This window comes from Oryx dammah, unplaced genomic scaffold (genome assembly GCF_014754425.2).
Source record: "Oryx dammah isolate SB20612 unplaced genomic scaffold, SCBI_Odam_1.1 HiC_scaffold_4, whole genome shotgun sequence".
Lineage (NCBI taxonomy): Eukaryota > Metazoa > Chordata > Mammalia > Artiodactyla > Bovidae > Oryx > Oryx dammah.
In genome coordinates, this window is record NW_024070188.1 from 40051908 (window position 1) to 40065395 (window position 13488).

Consider the following 13488-nt stretch of genomic DNA (forward strand, 5'->3'; position numbering starts at 1 on the left):
ATATATGGGATACTGAAAAAGTAACTAAGTATGGAATACTGAGCTAATGAATGAATTTTGTAGTCTGAAATAGATTCCTTATAGTTCTTTTTTCTAATAACCAGAATTACTGACTGGTTTATAAGGGTACCAAAGACTTTTTCCTCTTTAACAGTTTTAGCTTCTGCTCTGTATGCAAACTTGCTCCAATTTGCAAAAGATTTTTTAAAACTTCACACTCATAGTCTAATTATCAAAAGAATAAACTGGCATTATTTAAGTTCATATAAGTCATTTTTTAAAAGAGCCAAACTCATTAATATTCCTTGATAAAAGGGATACCATGAGAATATTTATAATGAATGCAAAAATAAACATTTTATTATCTTATTTTTACATGAGATTATACCGCCCATATTTTGGGAGTGTTAATATTGCCATATAAACAAAGCCAAGAATCTTTATACTAAATTAGCATCTTGAATAGAAGCATCCTTAATCCATGCATTAAATTAAAACTAGAATCCATATTATTTCTGTCACACTTGAGGAAACCACACAAATGGATAGGTAATTAATACATTCGAAATCCTGCATAGAAAGTCTCAAATTTATAAAAACCTATAACGAAAAGATTGATGCACTTGAAAATATAAATTTTATATATATATATATGTGTGTCACCTAGAGTGTGCAGATATAAATTCGTAACCCAAAATATGTAAAGTATGCACCATGTGTTATTGTAACTAAGTGAAATAATAAGTGATGGTAACATCTACTACAATGCAGATGTCAGCTGACTTTTAAAATCTCAATAAAATCCACTCTAACTCCAATTCCTCATTCTGCAGAAAGCTGGAATCCTGCCTCCAAAGATTCTACAAGTTCCTAGCAGGATTAAACTCTAAAGGTCACTACTGCCTGTCTCTAGTGTGCTGGCTTTGCTGTGTTCTTGTTGAATCTTTTACCTTTTTCCTGCAATTACACAAACTCTACAACCAGTTCCCTATTTCTATGATGTATTTGGTTGGCCAAAAAGTTTGTTTGGTTAGTGAATAGGTTTTTCAATCAGGTTCCTAGTGAAAATGAAAAATATGTATTTTCACTTAAAATTGAACAAATTTTTTGGCCCACCCAATAGCTTTACTCTTCTTCTCTCCTCTTGGGAATAAAGAAAAATGACATATTTCTCATATTCTTAGGTAGAACAATTCAGCTCACTCTTTTTTTCTACTTTCTTTTTCTAAATTCATCTAGACAGACACAAATTGATCATCTCAACAAAGACGGTTCTCGCCATGAAAGAAATGGAGCCAATCGCTGTTTTGTTTTTTTGTTTTGTTTTTTACCTACTTAAGCTACCAACTTGAAAGGCCATTAGGCTATTATATTATAATATGTAATCCTTTCAGAAAACAATGTTCTAATCTAAGCCAATATATTGATACTTTAGAATAGTCCATATTATCACTGTTCCTTTATACATTTTAACTTTCTATCATTTCTGTTTCAGAATCTAAACTACAGAAACACAAAAAGAAAGACGTTATCGGGGTCAACTCTGTGCCCTAAGATGGTCAGTTAATTAAAGACAATCAAATGATCGTTGATCCTACACAAATGTCCAGGTATGAACTATTCTGTGTATTATTAACTCTCAGTCATGCCATTTGGAAGTTCTTTTTACAATGTAAGCATCTGTTTTTGAGATCTTTCTTTTTTGTAACTGATTTGTGTGGTTTCATGGGGGGAAGTACGGTTTTCAAAAACCAGAGACAGAAATCAAATTCCTTCTTCACCAAATAATCAATCACTGTGTTATCCAAAAAAATCACTTAACCTCTTTAAGCCTCATTTCTTCAGGAGCAATGTGAGGGGAAACTAAATGCTGCTTCAGAACAAAAGGAAGTCAGTTTAGGATGAAAGCTTTGGTGATTATTTTGGAGAATGTGTAGGTGATCTGATTGCTTTCTTTGAACCATGTAGGTCTTTTAAAAGCACTGTAGAATGGTTCATTTCTGTTTGGCTTCCATCTCAGTATAATACTGTAATGGTTTTGTTTTAATCTCTCTCAGATGGGGAGTAGTAAAGGCTGGATCATAACTGGGGTGGGGGGCGGGGCCTGGAAACAGAAGAAAAAGTAACTGCTGGGACCAGCTAGCTGCTGGGACCTAAAATAACAAAAAGATTATTTCATTCTTAGTGGAATTCCAGCTTACTAGAAACTGAGGGTAAAGAATCCACCAGGAATGCAGGAGATTCAGTTTGATCCCTGGGTCTGGAAGATCTCTTGGAGAAGGAAATGACAACCCATTCCAGTATTCTTGCCTGGGAAATCCCATGGACAGAGAAGCCTGGCGGGTTACAGTCCATGGGGTTGCAAAGAGTTAGATACAACTACTGAGTGACTAACACTTTCAGGAACTTTTTAGTGGAATGTCAAGCTATCAAGCCCCAAACTCTGCCTCAGGAGCAAGAAACAGAGCCTCTTAGGCAGTCATTCCACATCACAACAAACTTATTTCTCCCTCAAGCAAACCTGAGGCCCTGGACCCCACCTAACTGGGATCCCAGCAGGTGAACTCTTTCAGTAGATGCTCTGGGGCATTCCCAGCCTAAAAACTTTCCATCATGAATGAATTCAAGGATTTGCCCTCATCAACTCTGCTGAGTACCACTAAAAAATAGAACAGAAATTTGCATACTGGGATACCATAATTTTGTGGTTTCTAATGTAGCGTGGGTTCTGACACAATTTGTATAAACATGTTAGTTCCTTCTGTTTTCTCTCAGAAACTTTTCCCAAGTCCACTGCCCTCAGGCCCTCTTCCTGATCCTGAAATGGCACGACCTCCACCGACAACTCTGCCTCTCGCTTGACCCTCATCAGGTCCCTGCCCCTCCTCTCTGAGCTCATCTAGGTCCATACCCAGCTTGCATCCTGCCCTGGAGCTGGGGGGTGCTCTCTCCTGTCCAAGCCTGAGCCCCTGCCTAACTCCCACTGTCCTGTCTGGGACCCTGTGTCTGCAGTCAATACTGTATCCCCCACACTTATTCCCATTCCTGGTACCTTTGAGCTGCTCTCAGCACTTACAACCAGAAGGTGCCCCCAGTCCTTCACTTCAGATCTACTCTGTCCTTCCCCTTAGCTACAAATTTGTTTAATGCACTCATTCCTCAAAAAAAAGTTCCCTCCTTTGACCTAGATTTTTTTTCCTCTAGCTAATCTCCATTCTCTAAGCCAAACTTCTTTGTTTTTCCTCTGTCTTTCCTCCTTTATTCTTCCTAAAGCCAAATGCTATTGATTTATAATGAAAAGTACAGCTGTCACCCAGACTGAAGTATGTGTGTACCTAGCACAGTGCCATCTCTCCCTGCAGGATGGAGCACGGTAATAGGCAAGTTGAGGGGAAGGCTCAAGTTCAGGGAGTCAAGTTTTGATGAAATCCCAGCATTGTGCAAAGGTGGCCTATACTTGCAGCTTTTACTTCTTCACTTTCCATCCACACCTTTGACCACTGCATTCTAGCTTCTACCTTCTCTCATTCTCCTGAAACTGCTTCCAATATAACTACCAAGTAGTTCCTGGCTGAAAAATGCAGAGGAAATATTCTGGACTTGGACGTCCCCACAGTCTTGGACACCTCTCACCCACCCTTCTGCTCTGGCTTCGGTTTCTATGATGCACCTCCTCCTCTGGCCTTGCCATCGCACATTCTCAGGCTCCTTCCTTCGTGCCCCTTCCTCTGCATGCTCCTCACTAGTGTTTCCCAACCTTCTGCCCCTTTCTAGACCATTTCCAGCTCCTCTGGCTCCTTGCACTCTTCACCACTTTCTCGTACTTAATTTGTTCCAAGAACCTCCTCACTTCCATTTGCTCTGAGAAACAGGAGGCAGGAAGCTAGTGAAGGAGGGTAGATGAGACCCTAGCAGTGGGGTATAGAGAGGACTTGGGGGCAGAGCAGATATATATACCAGGCCCCCCTTGGTTGGCCTTCTCCCAACCGAGCTCAGCTGCCCAGGTACACGTACAAAGTGGACCACAGGATTTTTCCAACACTGGATGCTTGCCAGAGGCTGAGAGTTATGGAAATGGTTGGACCATGAAGCCGAAGCCTGAGCACAGGGAGGGGTTAATGGGCAAGTAGGAAGCAGCCAAAGGACCTGGGGCTAAGTGAGGCTGAAGATGCCACCAACTTCCAGGAAGCCTCTGGCTCCCCTACACTGATTACTCCCTGCTTCACACTAATTCTGTATCTTGGGAAGACATCTCTCATCACACATATTACACGACACTGTAATCATCCATTTAAAAACTGTGAGCCCCAGCATGGGACCTGCCTTTGTGTCTCTGTGGCTGCAGTTACTAGCCCAGAACCAGACTCAGGAAGGTGACGAAACTTGCTCAGTTTGCTGGCTGGCAGAGTGGAGTAAGTTTCACACGTGCGTGAGACCTCAGTCTGTGACCTCAGTTCACACAACCAGCCTTAGTCATGCCCCCTGCTTGTCCCCAATATTTTGTATACAGTTTCTTTAGATTCAATAATATTTGCACATTAAAGCTATAGCTGTGGCATTTTTAAAATGCTGACTATATTTTATATTGTTCTAACTATAATGAATACCAGAAAAATTAAAGTCCCTTTAATGGGTTTGAATAAATAAAAGTTATTTTAAATGGGGCAAATGCAAACTTCATCTAAATTTAATCAAGATGAAAATAAACATATATTCTAGGGAGTTAAAGAAGCCCTAGCAAATGTTCTTTCACTAATGAAACAGCTGAAAAAAAACTCTTTGATTGTCCACTCCTAGAGGGCAGGAAGTGTGTTTGCTGATTTAATCTTATGTATCCATGATCCAGCACTGACTTAATAAGGATAGACCATTTCCTGAGAGAATGAAGACAGCACTAAGTGCCACTCTTGAGGAAATGCAATGCCAACTGTCTTATCTTTGTAGTTTTAAGGCACTAATTTTGTGGTTAGCCTCCCATTATCCTGCTGCCAACTGGCAAAAATGAAAAGTAAGTTATTTTGCAAGATGAGTTCGGGATTCACTTTCACTCACAGGAAAAAGGATCTTTTCAGTAGTTCACAAACAATCTCTTACAATGGAGAGCATGCCTTTAAAAAGTACAACAGCGGGATACCGAATGCTTACTTTACTTCAGGATTGTCAATTTCAAGTAGAAATGAGGTGCGCGTTTGTGAACTGGGTCACGATGTCAGATGCTGGAGGAGCCTGTAAAATCTGACTGTCTCTAACATCTTAAATCACATGCTAATGGGCACATCTACCCAGCCCGATTTTCTGAGTTCATCTCTGCTTGTCTCATTTTAAAACCAAGGGGAAGGTTTCCAGGTGTCCTGATCCTAAAATGGACAGCGAAGGGGAGAGGGTACAGAGAAGAGAGCGAGCACACTGCAAATACTGACTCTCTAAAGAAACATTCATTTGTGTTCAATGGAACAAAAATAAGCCCCTAAAATCCACGTCACCTCAGGCAAAGTTTACGAAATACCAGAAGGATGCCAATGACCAGATCCACCATCAATTAAACTGGAAAAAATTAATTATTTGGTAAAGGATAAGGAATAGCCCGAAATATTTTTATCTACTCCAAAAAGAAATCAGGGTAACACTTCTAAGTCAGAGACAGTCAGGGTGAACTGTATACCTTTTTTTTTTTTAAGGGCCCCTAGCAACCCTTTCCTATCCATGGTTAGATTCACAACTGATTTATTATAAGCTGCTGCTACTACTACTGCTAAGTCACTCCAGTCGTGTCCGACTCTATGTGACTCCATAGACAGCAGCCCACCAGGCTCCCCCGTCCCTGAGATTCTCCAGGCAAGAACACTGGAGTGGGTTGCCATTTCCTTCTCCAATGCATGAAAGTGAAAAGTGAAAGTGAAGTCGCTCAGTCGTGTCTGACCCTTAGCAACCCCATGGACTGCAGCCCACCAGGCTCCTCCATCCACGGGATTTTCCAGGCAAGAGTACTGGAGTGGGGTGCCATCACCTTCTCCGTATTATAAGCTGGGCCTGAGGAAATAGGCAGATGACTGAAGGTATTAGAAACGTCACTGGTGATTTCCTCTTCTTTCCAATTAAAGGTATTGTACTGTACACAGGGAAGTAAGCTTTTCATCTCAAGTACACAGTAGGGAGAAATAAACCTGAGAAAATTGTGATTGTTTTCATTAAGTATGGTTAACACAGGCAGAATGTATTAGTGCAAAAAGAGAACAAAGGAAAATTATTTCCTTTCATAGTAGGGAAAAAACAAAGTGATACAGCAGCAGAAACTAAAATAAATGGATACATTTAATAAAACGGAAAAGGAAAAACACACAGACCCACATGGAAAGAGAAGTCAGCTAGAAGGAAAGTTATGACCAACCTAGACAGCACATTCAAAAGCAGACATTACTTTGCCAACAAAGGTCCATCTAGTCAAGGCTATGGTTTTTTCCAGTGGTCATGTATGGATGTGAGAGTTGGACTATAAAGAAAGCTGAGTGCCGAAGAATTGATGCTTTTGAACTGTGGTGTTGGAGAAGACTCTTGAGAGTCCCTTGGACTGCAAGGAGATCCAACCAGTCCATTCTAAAGGAGATCAGTCCTGGGTGTTCATTGGAAGGACTGATGCTAAAGCTGAAACTCCAATATTCTGGCCACCTCATGCAAAGAGTTGACTCATTGGAAAAGACTCTGATGCTGGGAGGGATTGGGGGCAGGAGGAGAAGGGGATGACAGAGGATGAGATGGTTGGATGGCATCACCGACCAATGGACATGGGTTTGGGTGGACTTCGGGAGTTGGTGATGGACAGGGAGGCCTGGTGTGCTGCGGTTCATGGGGTCGCAAAGAGTCAGACACAACTGAGCAACTGAACTGAACTGAACCTGGTTGAGAGATCTAGATCTAGGCTAAGATAAGCTTCTCTGCTTTCTTAAGGCCTCACTCAAGAAAGTGTTAAGAAGTTATACCTCTAAGACTATGTAAGGCAATCTCCAGCATTTAAAAAAAAGTTTTTTAGCCAAAATTAAAAATAAGGAATAATCATTAAATTATGAGAAGTGTATACAAAATTTAGAAAATGCAATGCAAAATTTAGGAATGCAATACCTTAGATATATGTGAAAACTGAATGAGTCAATGGAAGGAATATTAAGCTGGAAGACAATATAAAGTACACTGATTTTATAAATCCATCATTGTTTTGTTATCTAAGTACAGATCCGCAGCAATGACTCTCTTGTAGCCAAGTTTAAGGTTTCTTCAACAAATCTAACAGGATATAGTCCTGGCAGCTTTTTTCTTAACTGCTGAAATATATACTTAAAGAAAAAGGAATAAGTCACCAGATAAATGAGGTCTTATCTATATCAATATATAATAGCATACACACTCATATCTAATGTTGATTTGGTATACAGGACCACTAATTTATCCTCATTTACCCTCTTCCTTGGTCTCAATCTTCATTCATTAATTATTGAGCAATTAAATCCAGACATGAGCCAGGTTTATTCAATAAAAATCAGTGAATTGCCAATAACTGAGGCACTACTCAGAGACGCCAAGACTACAGCTGTCTCCTTAGTTACTGAAGATAGCAAAAAATGGGCAGAGTCCAGTGAATTTACTTTAAATGTAAGGGAGAATTTTGTTGGAGCAGATTTTAAACTAGAGAAGATTACTGAAGGAAACTGAGAAGTTTTCACTAGTGTACTTAAAAGTGATTATTTCTTCATCTCTAAGTTACTCTTAGTATTTATTTGATTTGACTATTCCTCTTTGTCCTTGACACAGAAACCTAATAAGTTCCATTTGGGTCATAAAATGAATATCCTCCAACTGAGAGGAGATGCAACTTTCTTCCCTAATAGGCAAACCTTTCAAAGGAGTACATATGAGGTTATTTTCAACAACAGGATTGGAAACACAAGTTGATAATGTGATGTTAATAACACATGCCTCACAGGTTCCTTCTGTAGCAGTGCAAAGGCAGACATGAGAAGCTAGAAGTGGCATGTGGGTGTGAATGAGCCAAGACTGGCCCTGAGCAGGTACCTGCTGAAGCTGGGTTATAGGAGCATGGGATTCATTATATTAGTGTCTCTCCTTCTTTAATAATCAAAGCCTTCCAAAAAAAAAATACAAAAAAAAGTAAAATAAAACCTCCAAATAATTAGGAAGAATGGGAAAGTAAATAGGAATAAAGAACTGGGATGACATGAAAAACTATAATTCACAAATAAAAGGAAAATGTGATTTTAGCCAATAATTTAAACCTCTTCCCTCAACGCACAGCAATGGCTCTGACCTGGATCTATTCCCACTATTATACCCATCCATATGGATTAACTGGGCTCTTCTTCACCTGCCCTGTCTTTGATAGAATGGCTCCTACTCAGCCCAAGGTGAAAGGAAAAGCAAAGGACCACAAGGAGTGCAATACAATCCATGAATATGAAACGCTGACAATCTAAACAATAGAAGGTATGGTAGAAAAAGAGCGGTAATGGGCCATTCATTTCCATTTTTGAAATTTTACCCTACTAATCACTCAGAAAGTCACAGAAAGGTCAATTACTTCCCCTTACACTGCTCTCTATAGAAATAGGTGCCCAGTAAATGAATGTGAGTTAGCTAAACTGGCATCCTTGGCTGAATTGTTCACAGACACATGTGGCCACGACTACAAAGCCTGACTTTTCAATTTATGAATGAAAGTGTTTTGTGATAAATCCAGTCCATGAAGCACGCTCTACCTGATATCCACAGAAGACCATCAGCCACATACCCAGCGTGGCAGGACAGGGACCGGTCAAAGGACTGGACAAAAGTCCACTTGTTCTTCTTGGGGCAATATCGCTCCACGGTAGGCAGAACCTGACGCAGTTCATTTCTGCCCCCGACAGCATAGAGGTATTCATCCATGGCTCCCAGCACAAAATGCTCCCGGCAGTTTTTCATGGGTGCTATCTCTGCCCAGGAGTTACTGCGGGGGTCATAGCGACAGGCAGTCCTCACAGCACACGTCCGACCACTGGCATGCTCAACTTCCCCTCCTGCTACAAACAGGAAGTCCCCCATGACTGCCACACAGTGGTGGCTCCTCCCCACGGGCATGGGCGCCAGCTCACTCCAGTTGGCCACAGCAGCGATGAGGGCATTCTCCTGATCCACGGGATTGAAGTACCGGAGTTCCTTGACTTTACAGACCTCACGCTTCTTCCCACCAATGATGTACAAGGTATCCGACTGGAACCGCGGTTTGGTCCTGCGAGTCTGCCACACGGGCTGTGCGTAGATGCTCTGGTGGTATTCCAGGGCCTCGTTGACCAGAGCTGTTGCCGTCTCACTTGCCTGGACCAGGGGGTGGGACAGGGCAACGGTGTGGAGCGTATCCACGTCCATGAGGCCAAAGCGGATATACTGCAGGAGCTCATCCAAGTACTGGTAATGGCAGCTGTGTTCCAACCACCTCACGGCTAGCTGAAACAGAAGCAGGGAGGCGGAGAGAGCACAGAGGTAAGAAAAAGCCAAAGCAAGGGGGCGCACAGGCCTTGCCATGTATTCTTTCAGACACTTCCTAATTTACTTGTTTTCCTTACAAACCATGTACCACTCAAATATTGCGATACCCAGTTGAGGGATATTTTTTTCCCTTTCTGCATCAGCAGAGACACATAAGAACTCAAAACACTGTTGGAGAGATTAGGAACAATGTTAAGTAAAATTGACAAGACTCAAAGTATCACTTGGGGTGAACAATAATTACTTTTCAAAAAATGAGAATATGGTGGTTCAACAGGCTGTTCTCTTGGGTTTTAGGCATAAGAGGTTTGGTGCCCCCACCTCCACCAGGAAGTGTCATCAGTGTAAGCAACATATGTCAACCAGTGAGTCAAGGTGCTGTATCAATACGAGTAATGTGAGAAAATATGTGAGTATCTGAGCCCAGAGGGTGTACTTGAGAGAAAATCAATATGACACTAGTAGCATGATTTTAAAAGAAAAAGGACTTTTTCCCCCCACTCCTTTGGTAGGGTATCAGTCAGGAAGCAAGAGAAGAAAAAGAAAGATTGCAATCTATCCATTTTATTTTTTCTCAATTAGTTTTCATTTTGAAGACAGTTGTTGTTTGCACTGTAAGATACAGCAATTTGATAGAGCTATTTTCATAAAAACAGGATATAGAGGAAATTATCTTTGTATTATGGACACAAGAGCAGAATTTAATCCTAGCCTTTTTGTTTAGGTCTAGAAATCTTTCAACAAGGAAAAAGTAAAAAGCTTTTGGCTACAGAAAAATAGAATTTCTTTAAAGCAGGTACATCAAGCCATAAATAACAAAATTGAAGAGTAGTTTAGAAAACAATAGCAATAAAAAGTCAATTCATGATATGGAGCACTTTAAGTTAATTAATGTGACTTAATATTTAAGTTTGGCAAAGCTTTCCAAACACCAGCATAAAGAAGTATATCTAATAATTTTGGTCAACATATTTGATAGAAACCCAAGTCTCCCACATTGCAGGCGGATCCTTTACCAGCTGAGGCACAGGGAAGCCCTTTATTCTTAATAGTACCTTTATCAAACTAGATCGCCTAAGCAATATAAATGTGGACCTGAAAGAATTAGCATAAAAAAAATAAATAGAATACTGAATAATTTTGCTGTGTTTTACTTGCTTTCTGACCAATGGAACCGGGGTTCTGGGCTTCCTTTTTCGGCTGACTCACTGCACTAGAGGAAAAAATGTCTGCAGAGACAGAAGGAAATGTCACGGCCTCAGACCATTACTCCTTGACAAACATGAGCTGGGTTTTCTTCCTGGTGAAAAGGATTGCTAAACTCTCTGAAGCATTAGATAATTTCTGACTTGTATCCATTTGACAAACGGCTCCAAGAGGGAAGGCATATTGTGGGCATGTCATTTTAGTTTTCCAGATGAAGAGAATGTAGCCAGTGAATCCAATATATGCTAAATTGCATCTCTTAATGAATAATGAGTGAAGAGAAATGGAAAAAGAATGTCATTGGGTGCCAGGCAGCCTACAGATGCCACACAGGCAGACACCATGGAGGGCAGATGAGTGACACTCTTTAGCTGTTTTTCCAGAAACTAGTTTTTTTTTTTTTTAATTTAAATAAGATACTAGCCTGATGAAAAAAATTACCTGTATACAGTAAGACAGTAATAATCAAAGACAGTGCAGAAGAAACAGGTTACTCATCAATCACCAGGTCTCTGCCAGAAGTAGACAGTTTTCCCACAAGCAACATCCTGGTTTTCCTCCACCCCAATTTTAGAAATTTCAAGAAATGGATTCCAATTATTTCCCTGGGGAGATAATTCTACAACTTAATAAATGATTCTCCATTCTTTGTCCCACAGAGCTTTCAAAAGTTTTCAGAGATAAAGTCATCCCACTGAAGGTCACTCCTGTACCAGGTAAAATTTTCTGAAACTTGATCCTTCATATTGCTCCTAATTTGAGTCATTCCAGCTGGTATTGCTTTGTTTTGTAACAAACTTCTCAGAATCCTTAGAGCCTAATGTTTTTGCATCTTGCACATGGATACTACAGGAAAACAGCTCTGGAGAATTACCAAAGAAATGCTCATGTCTCTATAGCCTCTTTTTATAGCACAGTGCTGCCCATTTAATTACTTTCCTCCTTCCTCATAAATCAGTTCTTCCCATGCCCTAATCAATCTTCCAGCCCATCTCTTAACACTGTCCAATCTACCTTGATCTTTCTAGTGAACACTGTCACTTACTGCGTGAAAGGAACATAAGCCACAACCAGGCTCTGCTTTTAAGAAAATTCCTAAGGAAACAAGCAGGCAGCGGAACAGTGACCACTGTGATCTATCACTGATTCATTTCTGGCTTTCTGTCTACTTATCACCCCTTATGTCACAAATATCCTGAGGGTCCATGCTTAACTTCCCCAAATATTATGTATTATAGGAAACTTTGTGCACATACATTTAGTCTGCATTTTCTGGGCTCTTTTTCTTACAACTGCCAATATGTCTAACTTCTCACATTTTTCATATAATTTCACACATTTATTATTTATAAATATTTTCAGACTACACAGTCATTCATATCTGTTGGGTTTATCTTTTCTCGAGATCAAAGGTAAATATAACTTACAGTTCTGCCAAATTCAAACCAATCTCACCTAGATAGAGTATTACTGATAGATTTAAATCCAGTGCTTCTCAAACCTAACATGTGCATGAATTACCTGAGGTTTCTGGTCAAAATACAATTTCCAGTTCAGTAGGAGGAAGACAAGGACTGCAAGTCCACATTTCTAACCATCTCCCAGGTGATATGTATGCTGCTAGTCCATGAACCACATTTTGAGCAGTAAGGTTTTAGACATGAGACTGTAAACTACTGCTGTATTACAGTAAACGAAGTCTGCTGTTTCAAATTTTAAAAGGCTTAAAATCAACTAAAACTTTAGTAGGATGCTCTAATAAAGATATAGGGCATATGTAGCTAATACTATGGGTAAGACAATGTGTTTCCTTTATAGTAAGATATGGGTAAGATCTCACTATGGGCAAGACAGCATACTTTCAGACCCTGGCTCTATAAATCAGCACCTGATTCTGATGGCATAAAGGAAGCCATACAAACACTCTCCATAATACATAAACAAAAGTAAAAGTGTCGTCGTACTCAGTTTTTACTTTGGTGACAATATAAAAGAGAAAAATCATTGAAACCATGGATAACTCTTACTTATCCAGATAATGGAAGAAATGGCAAAGAAAATCCAAAACAATGGGCTACCTTAAATCACTTCTATACCATGAACCTCATTGCGCACTGTTCGTTGCCATGCTGAATTGAGGGCAAGGTGGTACACGCAATCCTGGAGCCCATCTGAGAGGTTTAGAATAGAAACTATACTAGGGCTTCCCTGGTAGCTCAGTCAGTAAAAAATCAGCCTGCAACACAGGAGACCTAGGTTTGATCCCTGGAGAAGGAAATGCAACCCACTCCAGTGTTCTTGCCTGCAGAATCCCAGGGATGGGGAACATCGTGGGCTGCCATCTGTGGGGTTGCACAGAGTCGGACACGACTGAAGCGACTTAGCAGCAGCAGTATTCTTGCTTGGGAAATCCCATGGACAGATGATCTTGGCAGGCTACAGTCCATGGGCTTGCAGCATCAGACATGACTTAGGACTAAGCCACCACCACTAAAAACTATAGTATTCACAGAAGGCTGATTCATCATCGGGCATCATGAAACAGAGAGGCCACAGGTAGCTCTGTAGTGCATTTTGGGGCTTATATTTGCAAATGTTTATTTAAGGAACTTTTGGCTTTTGGTGATACTACACCTAGAAAGCATAACTCAGGGAAGGTGAAAATCCTATTCTACCTTAGTACTCTGACACACTGACATTCCCATCACCCTAATTTCTAGAATATTTTAATTGGTGGGGGGTGGAGCA

At 40.5% G+C, this 13488-nt stretch overlaps 1 protein-coding gene across 2 annotated transcripts in view; it reads right to left on the reverse strand.

Annotated features, from left to right (window-relative positions):
• The window catches only part of KLHL32 (kelch like family member 32), a 230930-nt gene that overhangs the window by 28493 nt on the left and 188949 nt on the right, over nucleotides 1-13488 (reverse strand). For both annotated transcript variants that reach the window (XM_040239146.1, XM_040239145.1), the window contains exon 7: nucleotides 8766-9492. In XM_040239146.1, coding sequence (XP_040095080.1) covers nucleotides 8766-9492 — 727 coding nt within the window. The remainder of the gene's footprint in view (nucleotides 1-8765; nucleotides 9493-13488) is intronic.